This window comes from Spea bombifrons, chromosome 1, assembly GCF_027358695.1.
Source record: "Spea bombifrons isolate aSpeBom1 chromosome 1, aSpeBom1.2.pri, whole genome shotgun sequence".
Classification (NCBI taxonomy): domain Eukaryota; kingdom Metazoa; phylum Chordata; class Amphibia; order Anura; family Pelobatidae; genus Spea; species Spea bombifrons.
Genome location: NC_071087.1, coordinates 54,006,790 through 54,027,957, shown reverse-complemented (window position 1 = coordinate 54,027,957; position 21,168 = coordinate 54,006,790). Strand labels below are relative to the sequence as shown.

The following is a 21,168-nucleotide window of genomic DNA, read 5'->3' as shown; positions in this document are numbered from 1 at the left end:
AGTTAATATGCGTTAAAGTGAATGTGATGGCTGGAGAGTCTTTTAAAAAATATTTTGGACATCAATATCAATAAAGGTGCATGTAGTGTTGGAAATTCAAAATATGGTTAGCAGTTTTGAGCCCTTGATACTAAAAATGATGGGATAACATAGAAGATGAATGCAATTTATTAATAAGAAGTAGCAAGGCTGATGCAAAAGTGAGACAGTGATATATTTTATGGAACTGCATAATTATCTTAAGGTCAACACCATTATTTGAGTTTGTACATCTAAATCAATCAAGCAGGCTTATTAAACATGCCTAATCTTTAACAGTTATTCTCAAATGAAAATAATTGCAAATCTAAATCTAAGAACAGAAAATTAAGAGGTAGTGCAAGTAAAACTGATTGAGACAGCTAATTGTCATTACAGAATAATCAAGCTTGGTTTATTTATTTATTGACTACCTGCTTTTGTCTGTTATTTTGGAATGTAAAACGCAAATTTGTAATTTGTCAAGTAATGACAGAGCATTGAGCTGAGATAAAGGAAGAATTGAGTCATAAATCACAGTCAAATCCACAAATTAATCACTTCTGGTGGACAACAATGCCCAGGTGGGATATTCTCTACTATTCATCCCATGTACTAATTTTCTTTGTAATAACAGAATTATAGATATAGTGCTTAAAACCATTATCTGAGGTCCCTTGCATATTATTATTTGTGTGTCATGGTTCAATCTTAGTTCAGCCCACACAAATATATTTACTCAGAATGTGTTGTAAAACAGCACATATTACCACATCACTTTTATTTATTAAATAAGACATTTTATTAGCCTAAGGAAAAAGAAAAGGTTGTCCTTTGGATATTGCTTATTTTTGAAAATAATTTTCCAGTTTGCTTTCCATTTAGTAGTGATCAGAAGTAAGAGATTATAAATTAAGTAATTTGCATATGTGATAAATGGTTGAAATCCATTTCGAGGACTATATCTAAATCCTTTTATTTCTCATAGTATACAGATACATTTTTTTCATAAATACTAACATACATAAATAGCTACATATTGCTACATAGAACATGTCACAAAGTCACATACAAAAAATCCTAGTAAATACATGACACCTATCAATGTTTTTAAGCACACCTTCAAATATGTTGTCTGTCTTTGGCTATTTAAAATGTTTCGAGATGAGAACCTATGTAATATACCATCAAGACTTTCTGCAATATCACTAATAAAAATATTAAAGAGAATGGGTACCCCACTGGTAACAAGACAATCTTCTGGGACTACTCTGTTAACAATGATTGGTTAAATAAATATGTTTACAGTTATGCTAATACACCACTACGCTCTTTTAACCCCTTAAGGACAATCGGCGATCCCAAAACCCATTGAAAACAATGCGTTTTGAGCCCGTACATGTACGGGCTTTGTCATTAAGGGGTTAATAATTTGGGGTGTATCCATCAGGCCCTATTTGCCTTTACCTTAGACAGCTGAAGTAAAACCTTTTTCTCGATAAACTCATATGTTTTAAATGACTCATCATTGTGTTTTCATCTGAACAGGAATATTAATTGAGGCAGTCAGCTAGTCCTTTATCATCTTCTATATACCTTCCTTCTTTTGTTCTTAATCTAACTAATCCTTTTTTTACTTTCCTTTTTCTCATTTATGTATCTAAAAAATGTGTTGTCTCCTTTTTTACTGACTGGGCAATTTTCTCTTCTGCGTGTGCTTTGGCAGCTTTTAGAACTCGCTTTGCCTTTTTCTGTCTAATCGTATAAATCTGTCTGTCTTTCTCACTTTGGGATTTTTTACACTTACTAAATACTAACTTTTTGTGCTTTACTATTCTGGCCACTTTACCACAGTTTCTTTAATGTTTTGCTCTTACTGACAAGCCTAATACATTTTTTGTTGCCTTTAATAATTCATTTTAAATGATCCCATTTCTCTTGGACTCCATTAAAATGGCCCCAGTCTGATATCGACTTGGGACATAGTCTCATTTTAGAAAAGTCAGTTTTTCTAAAATCTAAAACTTTTGTTTTTGTGTATACTGTTATAGGGAACATACTATAAGGTGTACATTATTCGTAGAATTTTTATGCTTATGGCTTAACGGGTTTGGGGGCTGTGAACGGGACAGGAGGGTTATACTGGGTAGATGTTGTGTAGGGGAAACGGGATGTAAGGGTTTTATTATTATTATCTTTTTTATCTTTTTTTATTTTATTTTTTGTATTTTTTTAATATATACCGTATTTGCTCGATTATAAGACGAGGTTTTTTCCAGAGCAAATGCTCTGAAAAATACCCCTCGTCTTATAATCGGGGTCGTCTTCTAATCAGACCCCAAAAAAATGGCTGGGGCCATGCTGCTTACCGGTCGCGAGCAGCGTCTCTTCCGTTAGAAGCAGGAGGACAGGAAGCTTGTAGCTTCCTCACAGAACTCTATCTCCCCCTCCCTCCTCTGGGGGCGGGGCCAGAGAAGTTGTTGGTACAGCCGGTCCCCTGCAGAAGTCTTCGAGTGAGAGATCTGCAGTTCAGGTAAGGGGGTGGGGGAGGGTTTTTGGGTAAGTATGTGTGATTAATGTGTGAAGTATGTGTGATTAATGGAATGAATGAGTATTTAAATGTTTGTGAATGTGTGTTTGTGTGTGATAGCATGGATGTGTAAGGGGGGTGGGGGTTGTAGCATGGCATAGGGAGGCTGTAATCCCACTACTATCATCCCCAGGTTCCAGCATGTACTGGCTGCCTTGGCTTGATAGGAGTGTGATTGCTGTTAGCAGCAATCACACTCCTATCAAGCCAAGGCAGCCAGTACATGCTGGGTTAAAAGGCATATCATGGGGCTGAGTGGCATATAGGGGGTTAAAATGCATTTCTGGACCTCCAGAAATGCATTTTAACCCCCTATATGCCACTCAGCCCCATGATATGCATATATACCTCCAGAAATGCATTTTAACCCCCTATATGCCACTCAGTCCCATGAAATGCCTTTTAACCCCCTATATGCCAGAGTGGCATATAGGGGTATAAGGCATATCATGGGGCAGAGTGGCAAATAGGGGGGGTATAAAGCATTTCTGGGGGCAGAGTGGCATAACTGGGGGGGGCAGGTTGGCAAATAAAAGGAAATTTAAAAAATATATTTACATGAATTAATATTTACTGGTAAAACTTTTTTTCCTATAGGGTCGTCTTATATTCAGGCTTTTTGTTTTTTTCCTAAATTAATATTTTGATTTTGGGGGGTCGTCTTATAATCGGGGTCGTCTTATAATCGAGCAAATACGGTATATATATTTTTTAAATGGTTAGAGGTCCTCTTAGTAACCTCTTGAACATGTTATTAATGCCAGTGATGTCGCAATGACATCACTTAGCTCACTTTATTGTATTTTTTTTAAACTTATTATTTATTGTATTATTTTGGTGATTTTTTTAAAAATCACTAACCTTTTTTTTTTCTTCGTTTTGTGTTTCAGCATGGGATCCCCCTGCACAGATCACACTGTGGGATTCTTGGGGACCGAAGGGATTAAACCACAGTGACTAATGATTACTAGCTCCTAAACGTACAGTGCAGTAATGTACAGATGAGTTAGTGTGTACTATTTTACAGTTAATTTACAGTAATAGCCAATACCAAATCTCTTATTGCATACACTAAATCTAATATAGCCTCCTTACAACTTGGCTCATCAACTACTTGTTTTAAAGATAATCCCAGTAGTGAATTTAGAATTTCTGCTCTCCTGGGTTTTCCAGTTCACATCAGGAAGATGAATGCCGCCCATGATTATAACTTCCCCCTTTACTGTCATTTTAGCCATTTCCTCAATTCGTAGATTATCTAACTCTTCTACTTGTTTAGCAGGTCTATAAATCACACCTACACGATTTACTGTACTTTACTGACTCTATGTTCTCCTCACTAACTTGTGTTAGATTAGATTCTCTGTTATCTTTGTTTTATAGGGCCACCCCTTCCCTTTCTTGCCCTCCCTGTCTTTTCTATATAAAAATTGGTGTTGTTTTGACCCAGTCATTTTTCTTGTTATAACATCCCATCTAGCCATAATTTCTTACCTTTCTCTTTAATCTCATACCTTTCTTCCTTTGTTCCCCCTCTTTCTCCCCATCGCTTACATTTCTCCCTTTGCCCTCCCCATACTTTACCTTTCTCCCTCTGCCACAGACTGTCCTGGGAACACAAGGTTTGTTCCTTCTGACCTCTGCTTCAGCACACCTTTGCTGTGGACGTCATATCCTGGAACTTGGCATCAATCGCTGGCATACAGCCACGACTGCCGATTTCCCGGGACATGTCCCAGTACAGCTTAAATGTTTTGTAAAATAAGCTGCCTCAATTATTTTGGTGTACTGCCTTAAAAATCTGAGCTGCCCTAATTAAATTGATTTTTAAATATCAAACACAGATAATTTAGTCTCTAGACATTGACAATTATACTAAATGTTAAATACTGTTATTATGAAAAGGTTAGCTATGGCCATACCATTTTAATCTGAAGAAAGAGAAAAAAATTACTATTTAACAATTACAGTATTTGAAATAAAAAGCCAACAGGCCATATGTAAAAATGAATATGTCCTTAAAATATTTTACGTGCATTAAATCAAAAGTAATCATAACCACATCTAATATAGCACAAGTATGTGGTGTATATTTTTATCAGGAAACATGTGAAAGTTAATTAACGTGCATGTGGGTTGTTCTGCATCTTGGTCATTTGCCATTATGGGAGAATCAACATAACTCTTTATTTGCTATTTTATAAATGAGACTTTAGCATATGCTCATGGTATGTAATTTGTCACTTAATTACAAAGTAGTGAACTGAGATACTTAGATAATTAATACATGTCATAGTGATTTTTGACATGTGATATTTATGTACAGTAAGTTGGGCTGAGATATACACTTAAAATAGCATTTCATTCTGAATATAGTCCCAATATTTATTTGATTCATAGAAATGTCAGTTACTATTATGGAAAGAAATATCCTTGTGTAAATAGACAACACGTATTGAAAATTACCTGTATTTAATGTGAGTTAGGATGGACTACACAAAATCTAATTTCTATTCTATGGTAAAACAAGCTAATATAGTGGGGCTATACATAAAAAAACAATTATGGTGCATGGTGATAAGTGGTCTTATCACCATAGCAACCAAATCAGCATACATGTTGGTTGCATTGATTGCTATGGTGAAAAGACCAATTCTTGTCACAAAACCTCAATTAGATTATAAAACAGGTTTTGTTTATATAGTAAGAAAAGTCAAATACTAGCTCCAATACCACATGAGCTATTCAAAATGGGTTCATCACTCTGGCTATAAACCATTGTGACAGAGCCGTAGCTAGCTCCTTTTGGCCCGAGGCAAGAATAGAAAATTGTGCCCCCCCAGCTATTTTTTACAGAGGTTGTTTTCTTTATGCTGCTCTTACACACTGTCTTTACACACACCTGTCTACAGACACGCATACATGCTGCCTTTACACACACGTTCCCATTAACACACATATACACATACACTGCCCTTACACAAGCCTGTCCATACACACGTGTATACACATACACTGCCCTCACACTCCCCTGCCTTTACACACACCTACTTACAAACACACAAATACCTACACTGCCCATACACACACACATATACACACCCCTTACTTTTCTCATCTTCCATCATCTTCAATCATTTTCCATCATCTTCTATCTTCCATCCTGTGGTGGTAGTGCAAGGTCTGTCACTCCAGGCCACTGCTTTAGTGCTCCCTCATCACTATGTGCCGGCTATTGATGCAGCGTGCCGGGCTGACGTCATCTTCTATCTTTCATCCTGTGGTGGTAGCGCAAGGTCTGTCACTCCAGGCCGCTGCTTTAGTGCTCCCTCATCACTATGCGCCGGCTATTGATGCAGAGTGCCGGGGTGACGTCATATACCGGCGCTCTGCATCATTTGCCGGTGTGTAGTGATTAGGGAGAACAGAAGCCGTGGTCTGAATTGACAAACCTCGTGCTCCCTAATGTTGGGCTGGTTTGATTGTGATCTTCCCAACCAGCCCTGCTCATCCGACACCTCCTCCCCAGACCAGCGCTGATGGTGCCTGGGTGCGCACTGTCCACGGGGGTGTCTGATGAGCAGAGCTGGTTGGGGAGAGCACAATCATGCAGCAGCCTCGGCAGTCCCCTAAAGACCGGCCCAGGGGAGGCAGCCTTTCCCCCCTCCCCTATAGAATTGCTACAGTTTTTTTAGGGGCTTCGTGGTGAATCAAATTGCTGGCAGCAAAGTGATTCACCACGGGGCCCTGTTGAGCTGGTTAGGGAGATCCGTGATATCCCCAACCAGTCCTGGAGGCTGCTGATTTGGTGGCTGTGCGCCCCCTCGCAGCTACGCCCGAAGCAAGTACCTCTCTCGCCTCACACTTCCTACGGCCCTGCATTGTGATAAAACATTTGTATGCACTCATATTTTGCTATTCTCCCTGTACTTTCTCATGTAGACAAGTAAGAAAAATGTCATCAGTTTTGTGATAATGAAATCTTAAACTTAGTGCTTTCTTCATTTAAGGGAGAGTATCACTTCATGACAAGTGCACAAAAATGGAGCCTTACATAATCAAAATTCTCCAACAACTTTTTTCCAGTGCCAAAAGCTAAACCAGCCAATATTTTTTAGGATGTCTGTGAGGTTCATACAGGTATATGTTTTATTTCTGTGGTATTTCTTAATTCTAAAGGCAACTAAACAGAAAGTTTGAATCAACTGTTTTGAACCAGGGACTTTGCATAGGCATACATTTCCTGGGGCTCACTAATGTCCCCAAGACAATGAGGTCTAATGCAACAACCAGAAATATCTTTATGGGTGTCAGAGGAAAAATGAATGCATAAATACAGCCCTTCCTATGTTGTGAATAAATTGGTTGTTACTCAGGCATCAAAGTCAGCTCTGTTTGGAACATGGACAGCTTCAAGGATCAGATAGTCTTCTAATTCTAGAGGTCCAAGACATATGACCTATAATTCATTTAAGGGAGCAAAGTACCGAGGCTCGGCCCCTTTACACCTTCCATGCTGCTCTGTGTAGGAGGTCACCTCAGATCAGCCATCAGGGCTTCAGGAGCCCTCTCTTGATGCTCACACCGCAATAGGGACTGCTGTAGGCGGCTGTGCAGCATCCCGAAATCCAAACAAAGGATGCGGCCTACCTCGTGGTCACTGGACCCTGGCACAACCTGCAATGTGTCCCGCTGCAGTTAAACATGCCTGGCGCCGACAGGGATATGGGGCATGACAGCTATAAATACATTGTTAGTCTCTCAATTACCAAATAGAACACTATGTTATTACAATTACAAAATAGATATTTGAAAATGTATCATACATTATCGGAAATATTTATAATAAACAATAATATTGTCTTTCATTAACAATGGAATAAGTAAAATGTACTTTATGTAGAGAAATACACCTATCTGCTATAACATTATGACCACTGACAGGTGAACTATATTACACTGATAATCTTGTTATCATGGCAGCTGTCAGTGGCTGGGATATTCAGACAGCAAGTTAACATTTCATCCTCACAGTTGATGTGTTAGAAGCAGGAAAAATGGACAAGCAACTTTGACAAGGGCTAAATTGTGATGGCTAGATGACTGGGTTAGAGCATCTGCAAAACTGCAGCTCTTGTGGGTTGTTCCCAGTCTGCAGTGGTCAGTACCTATCAAAAGTGGTCCAAGGAAGGAAAAGCAGGGAACCTACTACAGGGTCATGGGCGGCCAAGGCTCATGGATGCCCGTAGGGGGCGAAGGCTGGCCCTTGTGGTGAAATCCAACAGACAAGCTACCGTAGCTCAAATGGCTGAAAACGTTAATGCTTGTTGCGTATGGGGCTGTGTAGACACAGATCAGTCAGGGTGCTCATGTTGACCACTATCCACTGCCAAAAGCACCTACAATAGGCAAGTGAGCACAAGAACTGGACCACAGAGCAATGGAAGAAGGTGGCCTGCTCTGATTAATCACGTTTTCTTTTTATATCTCGTGGATGGCCGGTTGCGTGTGCGTTGCTTACCTGGAGAACAAATGGTACTAGGTTGCATCCATGGAGGTCCCACCTTGCAGCTTATAGGACTTAAGGGATCTGCTGCTAACGCCTTGGTTCCAGATACCATAGCACACCTTCAGTCTAATGGAGTCCATGCCTCGATGAGTCAGGGCTTGTGGCAGAAAAAAATGGACCTACACAATATTAGTCAGGTAGTCGTAATGTTATGGCTGATCGGTGTATCTTCCAATTTAAGAGAAAAGTTTGTATGCAGTTTGTATGCTAAATATATGGAAGAAATGAAGTTCAGATCAACATAATAAAAGACATCTGGAAGATCCAGCTATTTTCTGCAAAGTTAGAATAAATGTGTGCAGAATTGGGGGAATAAAAGGCATCAGATCAATGGGGATGATCAAATGGCTGATATCATACTCTTTGCCAACATACTTGAAAAATGCTAAGAAAATGCTGGAGATTTAAAGTACGAAAACAAGAAAACAGATGAAGGACAAGAACTAGAAGTAGAAAATATTACCTCTGCCAAGAAATATCAACAGATGGAAACATCGTGATAGAATTGAAGATTTAAAATTGTGATGGCAAACCTTTGAACGACATATTATTGTCTTCAGAATACATTTTCTGCTTTGTCTGAACAAAAGGTTTTTGATTAATTTGTCCTCCCAGTTCTATTACACATACATGTACACTATATGGCCAAAAGTATGTGGACACTTGAGCATCACACCTATAAGAGTTTGTTGGGAATCCCATTCCAAAACCATGAGCCTTAATATCGAGTTGCCCACTTGTGCAGCTATAACAGTCTCCACTCTTCTGGGAAGGCTTTCCACAAGATATTGGACTGTGTGATCATGCACCCGAAAGAGCATTTTGAGGTCAGGCACTGGCTCACAATTGGCATTCCAATTTATCCCAAAGATATTCAACAGGGTTAAGGTCAGGGGTTTGTGCAGGCTACTCAAGTATCTCCACACCAAACTCGTCACACTATATCTTTATGGATCTTGCTTTGTGCATAGGGGCACAATCATGCTGAACAGGAAGGGACCATCTCCAAACTGGTACCACAAAGTTGGAAGTATACAATTGTCTAAAATGTGCTTGTTTCCTGTAACATTAATATTACCCTTCACTGGAACTAAGGGACCTAGTCCAGAGTGCAGTGGCAAGTCCATATTACGGTTGGCATTGGATTCCATTTAATGAAGCTCCTGCTGCACAAGTGCTGATGTTGCTTCCAGAGGCAGTTTGAAACTATGTAGTGAGTGATGCTACAAAGGATAGGCAATGTTTACACATTACATGCTTCAGCAGCCAGCAGCCCTGCTTTGTCAGTGTGCATGGGCTACCACTTCATGGCTGAGATGTTCTTACTCCTAGATGCTTCCACTTCAGGCACCCTAGGATGTGCCATGTTTATAGTCACTGAGCTCTTCAGTATGATCCAACAATCAAGATGTCCACATACTTTTAGTCATATTTACTGCCACCCCTCCACCTCAGTAATAAGCATACACGCTGACAAACATTTCACAGTACTTTCACAGTATGAACACATACACTCTCATCCTACAAATATATGTACACTAACATGTACTCGAACATGCTATTTTGGAGAATCTCAATGAAAATAAATGTATGACTCCATATCAGCATGGGTTTACAAGGGATCGGTCCTGTCAAACTAACCTGATCAGCTTTTATGAGGAGGTGAGCTCAAGACTGGATCGGGGTGAATCGCTGGATGTCGTATATCTTGATTTTTCCAAAGCGTTTGATAGGGTGCCACATAAAAGGCTGGTACATAAAATGAGAATGCTTGGGCTGGGGGAGAATGTGTGTATGTGGGTAAGTAACTGGCTCAGTGATAGGAAACAGAGGGTGGTTATTAATGGTACATACTCTGAGTGGGTGACTGTTACTAGTGGGGTACCACAGGGGTCAGTTTTGGGTCCTATTCTTTTTAATATATTTATTAATGACCTTGTAGAGGGATTGTATAGTAAAGTATCAATCTTTGCAGACGATACTAAGCTCTGTAACGTGGTTCACACAATAGAGGACAGTGCACGATTACATAGGTTGGAGGCTTGGGCTGGGATGTGGCAGATGAGGTTCAACACAGATAAATGTAAGGTTATGCACATGGGGAAGAAAAATCCAGGCTGGGAATATGTATTAAATGGGAAAACACTGGGGACGACTGACATGGAAAAGGAGTCTTGGTTAACAGTAAATTTACCTGTAGCGACCAGTGTCAGGCAGCTGCTGCTAAGGCAAATAAAATCATGGGGTGCATCAAAAGGGGCATTGATGCCCACGACAAGGAAATAATTCTACCATTGTACAAGTCACTAGTCAGACCACACATGGAATACTGTGTACAGTACTGGGCACCAGTGTACAAGAAAGATATAGTGGAGATGGAGAGGGTTCAAAGACGGGCAACCAGAATAATAAGGGGAATGGAAGGACTACAGTACCCAGAAAGATTATCAGAATTAGGGTTATTTAGTTTGGAAAAAAGACGGCTTAGGGGGGACTTAATAACTATGTATAAATATATAAGGGGGCAGTACAGAGATCACTCCCAGGACCTATTTATACCCAGGACTGTATCTATAACAAGGGGACATCCTCTACGGCTGGAGGAAAGAAGGTTTCTACACCAGCACAGACGGGGGTTCTTTACAGTAAGAGCGGTGAGACTATGGAACTCTCTGCCAGAGGAAGTGGTAATGGTAAACTCAATAAAAGAGTTTAAAAGGAGCCTGGACGTATTTCTTGAAAGCAATATTATTACAAGTTATGGATATTAGATTAATAGGGACAGAACGTTGATCCAGGGATTTATTCTGATTGCCATATTTGGAGTCGGGAAGGAATTTTCCCCCTGGTATGGGGCAATTGGCATCTGCTTCATAAGGGTTTTTTGCCTTCCTCTGGATCAACACAGTAGGGACACAATATGTATATAGGTTGAACTTGATGGACTTTGGTCTTTTTTTAACCTTATGAACTATGTTACTATACATTTACACACTCATGTTAACACACATACACACTACATTCTAACACGCATTTATACATACACGCTCATGTTAATACACACACATACACACTCATGGTAATACATACACACTCATGTTGAAATACACATAAACACACTTGTGCTAATACACATTCATGCTTTTTACATACATACACACATTTACATATACACACTCAAGCTAACATACAGTCCTCCTAATGAGCACACACATACATACTTATGCTGACATGCACACATACACACTCATGCACATTCACATGCATACAGACATGCTCACTCCCTTTCTAACTTCCTTAAAATCTCACTCTCTCCCTGCGTGTATGTCTGCCTCCCTCCCTCGCTCTTTCTCACTCACCATTTCTCTCACTCCCTCACTAACTTACCTTCTGGGAGGCTTCTTATTTGTGTGTGCAAGAAGCTGCACCTTCACTTCAAGGTAACGTAAAATTGTAACATCCCTGTCAGACCCTTTTTTGAAAATTGTAGAGCAGCACAGACCAGCCTGCCTCTCTACATTGTATTCAAAACCATTCAAAAACTTAGGTTCACATGGGACACATATACCAAACAATTCTAGGAGTGGATAACACTTGACACTGAAAAAGAACACAGAAGACGAGATGAATTGATACAATTGTCAAATTTGCTTGTATCTTATGGCAACAGAAAGCACAGAACCAAAAATGGAAATCTGTTCAAGAATAATGAAATGGCTTGTGTGTGTGTGTGGCATAAAATGTAAAACACATTTTTATGTTTAAAAACACAAAGTGGGAAGCATAGCATTGTCAAAAATGGGTAGGTATGCTGAAGCAGCAATACCAAGACATTTTGAACAATGCTATCCTTCCAACTTTGTGGGAACATTTTTGGGAAGTCTCTTTTCTATTCCAGTATGACTTGGCCCCAGGGCACAAGGCAAGGTCCATAAAGACATAGTTGGATGAGTTTGGTGTGGAAGAACTTGACTGGCCCACAGCGAGCCCTGACCTCAACCCCATCAAACACCTGTGGGATGAACTGGAATGGAGATTGCAAGTCAGACCTTCTCATCCAACATCAGTGCCTGACCTCACAAATGCTGTAGTGGATGAATGGGCAAAAATTCCCAAAGACACACTTCCCAGAAAAATGGGAGCAATTATAGCTGCAAAGGGTGGGTCAACTACATATCAATGTATATATATTTCGAATGCAATGCCATAAAAGTGCCCGTTGGTGTAATGGTCAGGTGTCCCAAAACTTTTGTCCATATAGTGCATCTAGAACAGAGCTAGCCTAACTGGTGCCAAATACGGACCCCAGAGGAGGAAAGTCTCTTATTTAGTAATTTATTTGTTTATTTAATTATTTATTTTCCAGGTACACATTGCAAATGAAAATACTTTAATATACACTCTTCATTGATGAGACTTTATGGAGCATTAGACCACCCCTTTAACTTTAACAAATAGTACAATTCCATTTCTTCAACATTATATTTTATGTAAGAATTATGTACTTAGAGTATACATATGCTCCAGTACCGTCTTTTAATACATTGTTTATAATGTCCTCACTGTGGAGTCACTATAAGTTAACCACTCATAAAGCTATATATATGTTCTAAGTCAGTGATAAGGGGTTTATAAGGAGAACAAATTAATAAAGCAGCAAGCAGCATTCAGAAATTACTTTAATATGGTGTTTTTTGCAACTATGTGAAAATATCTATCAGTTTTGTTAGGAAGATGCTAATCACTTGTAAATAAATACAGATACTTGTTATGCTTAAATGCTACTGTAATTATTTTAGATGTTTAAATAACTCATCAGATATTTACGAATCCTTATAATATGTTACATACAAATATACTCATTGCCCATAAGCATTTTATAGGCTTTTCACATGAGATTATAACTGAACCAAGAACTTGTTTGTGTAATATCCTAACGTCCATTTTCTCATTTGGATATTACCGTATATTCCGGCGTATAAGACGACTGGGCGTATAAGACGACCCCCAACTTTTCCAGTTAAAATATAGAGTTTGGTCTATACTCACCGTATAAGACTACCCCTCTTTCCCACGCACACCAAATAAAAATTGTGAAGAGAGCAGGGAGATAGAGAGCAGGGAGAGGGGGCTGCTTCAAAGGAATCTGTCACCTGATCTGAGCGTTTTAGACCACTCAGATCAGGTTATAGACTGCTTTGGCCACATTCCGTAAGTACCGTACCTTTATTAGTGCCCAGGGGCAGCGTTAGTGCAGCAAGAGCGGCGCTGTGCCCAGAAAAACACACCTCTTTCACTCGTCTGGCCCGCCCCTTGTATCCGCTTACCTCCTTCTCTGCCTCTCAGATCTTGCTTCTGAGGACTGCAGTAAAGCGATCTGAGAGGCAGAGAAGGAGGTACTAGGATACAAGGGCGGGCCAGACGGATGAAAGAGGCGTGTTTTTCTGGGCACCGCACCGCTCTTGCTGCACCGCGCCGCTCTTGCTGCACCGCGCCGCAGATTCTCTGCAGATTCTCCAGTCCGGCTCGGTAAGTTTTAGTATCCGGCGTATAAGACGACCCCCGACTTTTGAGAAGATTTTCTCGGGTTAAAAAGTCGTCTCATACGCCGGAATATACGGTATACAATTTAATTTGAATGTAAAATACTGAGTTCACTAGAAAGCCCTAGTGTAACTGGGTTGTAGCATTGCAAGCAATTAAAAAATAGATCATTCATGGCAATGCATATATATTTGTTTTCAAGGGAAATGTTCTCAAAAATATGCTCCTATTTTCATCCAGATGGATAGTATGTGTCCCTTGACAACAATTTACGGTTTCTATGGTAAAAAAGAAAGTAAATCTATACTCCTGTCTTTCATCTGAATGCATTAAATATGCCGAGTTATTTGTGTTGAAATTAAAAATAATGTCTTGTAAATAATGACAATCAATTAGCTAGAATTGTATGTAAACATATGCTATAAGTTGATTTTCTTTCACAGTAATACACGTTTTTTAAGCAGTTTGACCTTTTCTTGTATATTATATTGAAACAATTTAGCTTTTCCCGATAGACTGATGATGTAAATTATATAAATACTTGCCATTCAGCTTAGATCAGACAATACTCTCTCAAAATGATTGATGCTAAAATTGACATTTCATAAATAATTATGTAGAAACCTTGAACATCCTCTAGCGTACGCCTGTACTGAAACCGATTTTAATCTAGTATGTTTGACCCATTAACATGATGCAGGCTTTGTAGAAACTTAAAAAAAACATCAGCATTACCATTTCGTACAAATTTTCTTTTTTAATAAAAGTCATAGCTTTGCTTGAAATAATGACCTTTGACATAACTCAACTAATAATTAAAGAAGTTGATAACCTCTCACTTTTTTCTTTTTCATTTCCTAAATGTATTTTCTTTATTTGCTATTTTCAGTTACATTTTTTACTTTGCGTTACATTTTATAACCTAATCAGGTCCACTCTAAGGGGCCACTTTCCTGAAACATTCTTTTAATACCAGTTCATTTTTGTTTATATAAGTAGAGATACAACAGTGTGCTCTTTTATACTGTAAACAACAGCTACAAGGTTGTAGCATGTCGAAAAAGCAGAGCTGCATCAGCGGGCTGCTACTTTAGTAGCAGCTACTTAATGTGTTGTGAAATGAAAGAAAAACGCATTAGGGTTGATGTTAGAGGTTGGCAAGCCAATTAATGGTTAGGCAGGAGTTGAGTTAGATCCAAGCCGGACCCAGACCTGTCTTCCCTGGACTATACTAGCAAAATGGAACATTTACCCATACAGAAAGACGGATGCGCACAAAGAAAATACAGATATGGAGACATACAGGTCCTCTTGGTTTCAGCTCACTTGGTTCCATCTCTGTCTGACATGCTGTGCCATTCATTAAGTGTCTAGGATAACAGGGGTAGGTAATTAGTATTACTGGGAGTGAACAAGCATTAGAGCAGTCATGAGCAGTCTTTGAGACACTTGCTTCTCTATAAATAGAGTAAATCAGCAACAGTATTTGACATTGAAAAAGTAAGATGCCTTTTACATATGCCTACATAATTAATGAATGTATACATCTGGCATTTTGTTTCCTCTGATATGTCTGCCGATATATATCATAGTGTCTGCTATTAAATTTAAAAAAGTTGTAAAAAAGCAGTAAAAAACCTATGTCATTATCGATTCACTCAAAAAAAGTTTAATTGATGTATACATAGATGATTTGTCTATGAGTTACTGATGGATGATACTCCAGTTTTGAATTGCAGGTGAATTTTAGTTGGTATTTATGTCTTTCATTTATAGTAACACAAATATGCACTAAATTATTAGGACTTATTGACCTTTCCGCCAACTGGGACATTTATTTTGGAGGGGCTTACTATTAAATGTGTCTGCCAATGAGCTGCTCAATATTGTGCTATTACTTTGAAATTTTGAAAGAGTGGGTGATTCGGTTAATATATTGCATTACCTGAGTGATTTTCTTTTCTTGGGGCATGCGGAAAGTGAGAATTGTTCACACTTGCTAGAAAAGTTCAGGGAGGGAGTGAGGAAATTTGGTGTAACTGTGGAGGAGTATAAGACAGGAGGTCCTTGCACAATTGTGTTGTCCCTGGGTATGGAGATTGACACGTTTGTTGGGGTCATTGAAAGTTCAGCTCAAGCAGGTCAGGTCTTTGTTTGGGTATCTTGTGTTTGCATATAAAGTGATGCCTATTGGGAGGGTGTTTTGCAGGAGTCTGTATTTGGCTACTATTAGTATCAAGTGTGCAAGGCATTATGTGAATGTGATAAGGCAGATCAAAGAAGGTTTGAATATATGGAAAAGCTTACTCGTCTTACTTCTGGAATTCAGAGCTAAAATTGTTTTCAGATGTATTGAGCTCTGTTGACTTTGGCACTTATTGTTGGGGCCAGTGGTGTGCAGAGGCCTATCCTGCAAGGTGGGGGGGGTTCAGGGCTCATGAGAAATATGGCTTTCCTTGAGCTGTTCCCTTTTGTGGCAGCCATTGAGCTCTGTGGTTTTGAGCTTACCAACCGGTGTGTGGTGTTCCACACAGACAAAATAAGCATAGTGCATGTGATCATGCACTATGATCTCCCAAGTTCTGGCACTGTTATGGCATTTGATGCTGTGATGCCTTTAGTTTAACAGATGGATAAAGAATAGGCAGAGGACCTCTTATGAAATAGCTGACTCATCGTCTTGATTGCAGTTTCAGAGGTTCTGAGCTGTAGCTCCAGAGGCATCCCCTGTTGGTCTACCTTTTCCCCAGTGGTTATGAAACCTCGCTTCAGTGACATCATAGGGTTGCTTTGGGACTCTATCGTTGCAGTTGAGGCAAGCTTACAGTTGGGTTTAAAAGGCATGGCTACAGTTGGAGAGAGCAGAGTTTCCTGGAGGAGGGAGGTAGGACATGGTGGTCATCTCTCTGCCCTGTCCTCTTTGTTTGGGTTGAGTTGGAAAAAATATAACTGGTGAGTTTATGATCAGAAAATTGGTAAAAGGGTGGAAGTGGAGTAGGTTATCTAATGGATGTCATCCTTTGTTGGTAGTGCTACTTCGCAGTATGCGGTTCATTTAAGGTTATTTAATGTTCTCCTGGTCATGAAGGTTATGAATAAAGCTGTGACCAAAGCCCTATCCACACTGATTTGTTTGTTGTTTATTTGCCTGCAGGTAATTTGGGTGGGGTTGTTTGCAAGGCTATAGGCCTAAGCAGTCATGTTTATGTGCAAAATATACCGTATTTGCTCGATTATAAGACGACCCCGATTATAAGACGACCCCCCAAAATCAAAATATTAATTTAGGAAAAAAACAAAAAGCCTGAATATAAGACGACCCTATAGGAAAAAAAGTTTTACCAGTAAATATTAATTCATGTAAATATATTTTTTACATTTCCTTTTATTTGCCAACCTGCCCCCCCCCAGTTATGCCACTCTGCCCCCAGAAATGCTTTATACCCCCCCCCTATTTGCCACTCTGCCCCATGATATGCCTTATACCCCTATATGCCACTCTGGCATATAGGGGGTTAAAAGGCATATCATGGGGCTGAGTGGCATATAGGGGGTTAAAATGCATTTCTGGAGGTATATATGCATATCATGGGGCTGAGTGGCATATAGGGGGTTAAAATGCATTTCTGGAGGTCCAGAAATGCATTTTAACCCCCTATATGCCACTCAGCCCCATGATATGCCTTTTAACCCAGCATGTACTGGCTGCCTTGGCTTGATAGGAGTGTGATTGCTGCTAACAGCAATCACACTCCTATCAAGCCAAGGCAGCCAGTACATGCTGGAACCTGGGGATGATAGTAGTGGGATTACAGCCTCCCTATGCCATGCTACAACCCCCACCCCCCTTACACACCCATGCTATCACACACAAACACACATTCACAAACATTTAAATACTCATTCATTCCATTAATCACACATACTTCACACATTAATCACACATACTTACCCAAAAACCCTCCCCCACCCCCTTACCTGAACTGCAGATCTCTCACTCGAAGACTTCTGCAGGGGACCGGCTGTACCAGCAACTTCTCTGGCCCCGCCCCCAGAGGAGGGAGGGGGAGATAGAGTTCTGTGAGGAAGCTACAAGCTTCCTGTCCTCCTGCTTCTAACGGAAGAGACGCTGCTCGCGACCGGTAAGCAGCATGGCCCCAGCCATTTTTTTGGGGTCTGATTAGAAGACGACCCCGATTATAAGACGAGGGGTATTTTTCAGAGCATTTGCTCTGGAAAAAACCTCGTCTTATAATCGAGCAAATACGGTATTTATGTACTTGGTGTTAAAGAGCAATATAAGTCATTGGACAACCCTTGATAGTTGTATGCAGGAGCAGAATATTAATATTAAAATCCACAAATTATATCACATAAGATTTACTTGTACCAGTGGGAAAAGATTAAGCTGTAGATTACTACCCTTGCAAAAAAATGAATCATCTACCACCTGGAGTTCTATACAGTTCATATTAGCTTGCACAGGAAAGATTTTCCAAATTAACATTTATTAGAAGATGGTCACGCACATGCAATTCAGGTATTGCATGGTCATAGGATGTTTGTATATTCGTGGTGTCTTCATTTCAAGTTTTAAAAATGAGAAAACAACTATTGATAAGTAGAAGAAAGAAAACAAAAGAAGAGTTCTCGCTTCAACTAGAGCTGATATGAATGTCTCTACAGTGCCCTACAAAATACGGTTTCCAACTTCTGCTGGAATTCTCCAGCTATATTATCAGTGCACTTCCTGCACCTTATTTACAAATACATGTGTACAAGTAGGGACTATAAGCTTAAGTAACACTGAGTGACATCATGTGACCTATTCATTTTTGTTCTGCCTGAGAGACGTACAAATAAGTCAAAATATTAAAGAAGCTCTGACTTGAGATGTTGTCAGCTAGGTAGGGAGATCCAGCTACAGGATAACAGTATGAAATGCTCAGTTAGCAAGTCCTACTATAAGTTTACACAGTAGAAGACCCCTAAGTACTGCATGGAACACATGTGACTACTCACTTTTATAATAAAATCCTCAAACCCAATATTCAGCTTTTAAAGTTCCAAAAACAAATTCTTACTCTGGAAGCACCTGCCTATTTTACAATTAGTAACACCTTTGTTGTTTCTAAAGGGTATTATCACACATTAGAGTCCACGCAATAAAATTTGATTGTAAGCAATGTAAAAAGGAAACCAAGAGATATAGCATGCTTTGTTTGAACCATCTTGATTAAGTGTAGTTTTTGTTAATGTTTGCAGTTTTATTTTTGTATTTTAATGACACTCTTGCTACATACTATACGCAGTCATTTTGCAATTAATAGCAGAACTTCATACTTAAAAAATGGAACTGATAATTGTAACTTCTTTTTATCTTTAAGGTGAATCATGAATGAGAAACTGGACGCAAATTTATCAGTAACCTGGTTACCCAGAAAAGGCATCAACAGGACTCAGCATGCTGAGCTGAATATTAGTTATGTGGATTTTTATCTTCACCGAACTCCAGTGGCAGCAATTTTCATCATCTCATATCTTTTAATATTTATTCTGTGTATGCTTGGTAATGGCGTGGTTTGCTTTATTGTTCTGAGCAGCAAACACATGAGAACTGTTACAAATTTATTTATTCTGAACTTAGCTGTCAGCGACCTACTGGTTGGAATATTCTGCATGCCAACAACTTTGCTGGACAATATAATTGCAGGTACTGCATAATCTATTAAAGGCAATGCTAAAGAATTTAATTATTTATTCATGTATGTATGTATTTATTAATGTATAGCATTAAGTACAGAATTTTTTTTATATTGCCAAACGGGGGTTGCTAAAAATACTGACAAATTAATTATTTCATAGTGAAAGAGGAACTGTAACCATCATAGCTTTTAGCTAAACTAAATTAATTTAGTTAATTTAGCAATTGGTCATCACACATAATTATTAATCAGTGTCTAGTCTTCAAAATGCTTAGGTAAAGGGCCTTATAGAATAGTTCTCTTCTCCAGAGTTTGGTTAATGTTTTAAGACGTAATGTAAAGAAGTAAAGCTTTTTATGTTCTCAGTATTTTTTTAAATTTTCTTTTGGTTGCATAGCGTTAAATAAAAAAATATTTCAACTGATCTATGGTGTCATTGTGTATAATAGCAAAACTAGTGGGGCTTTTAAAATACATGATCCCCTTGGTTTGGTTATTAATACAACCATTGTCTGCTCCTCCTTTAGTTGAAGACAGCGAGGAAACAACAATGAGCTGGGGTGGGTTTGATCATGCAGGCATATTTAAGGGATTATTACATCACATATATGTGAAAGAATCAGGGAAATGTATATATATTTATATAAAAAAAAGAAAATACAAAAAATGGCAGATTTGATCAGTAGAATTTGAAACAATAGTAATATAATTATTATTGAAAAATGCGCATTGTGCGAGCAGCCGGAGATAAAGCTGCTGGAGTGGTGAGAGGTGAACAGTGAGAGGTAAGCGGGGGGTATTTATATGTGTTTGTATATATATATATATGATCATGGATGTTTAATTGCGTGTGTGTTAGCATGGATGTGTAATTGTGTGTGTGAGCAAGGATGTGTAATTGTATGTGTGATCATGGATGTGTATTTGTGTGTGTGATCATGGATGTGTAATTGTGTGTGTGAGCATGGATGTGTAGGTGTTTATGTGTGAGCATGGATGTGTAGGTGTTTATGTGTTGGCATGGATGAGAATGAGTAAGTGTGTGTTATTTGTGTAAGTGTGTTTACATATGTGCCAGAGTGTATGTTGGAAGGGGGGCAAGGGACACAGACAATTTGGGGTCAATGATGGCACAAACCAGCTGTGATGTTGGGGGGGGCAACTGTATTCAGTTAAAGGGGACATATTGTGATTCTACTGTACAACTTGTACCACTGCAATCATAGAAAATTCTTTTTACAGTACTTTTTAATTCATGTGTTATCATAAATTTTATGGATTATGTTTTAATTCACTCAATTACTGTCAACTTTATGTTTAAATGCCTGAAAAATCCAATATGCAGCTATTGGATTTTAAGAAACCCATGAGTTAGCTAGGTGAACTTAAATTACGGTGACAATAACCAGCAAGTGGTATACTTAAGCGAATACGCTTACATCCAGGTCTTAACCCTATAACAGCCAGTAACCCTGTTAGGCGGACCTTGCTAGGAAACACAGTATTTATTATGTAAATTATTCATTTGAATTGACTAAAACTTTGTACATTAAACAATAAATATTGAGGTTATAAACCATTAAATGAAACAAATGTTATTACAGTCTCCCTTATTTGTATAATAATGAAGTTAATCACTATGAGAGTTTTCATTCTCGTTGCAGTTCTTTACAGACCAGGTTAATGCTGTTAAGGTGACATTTAAAAGCTTTTGCTCTTTCACCTTAGTGGTTGCCAATAAA

General features: G+C 38.9%; 1 protein-coding gene across 1 annotated transcript in view; it reads left to right on the top strand.

The window, feature by feature from the left end:
* Positions 1-21,168, top strand: part of NPFFR2 (neuropeptide FF receptor 2) — a 68,328-nt gene that overhangs the window by 37,727 nt on the left and 9,433 nt on the right. The window contains exon 2 of the mRNA XM_053461642.1: positions 19,109-19,434. Coding sequence (XP_053317617.1) covers positions 19,116-19,434 — 319 coding nt within the window. The 5' untranslated portion in view covers positions 19,109-19,115. The remainder of the gene's footprint in view (positions 1-19,108; positions 19,435-21,168) is intronic.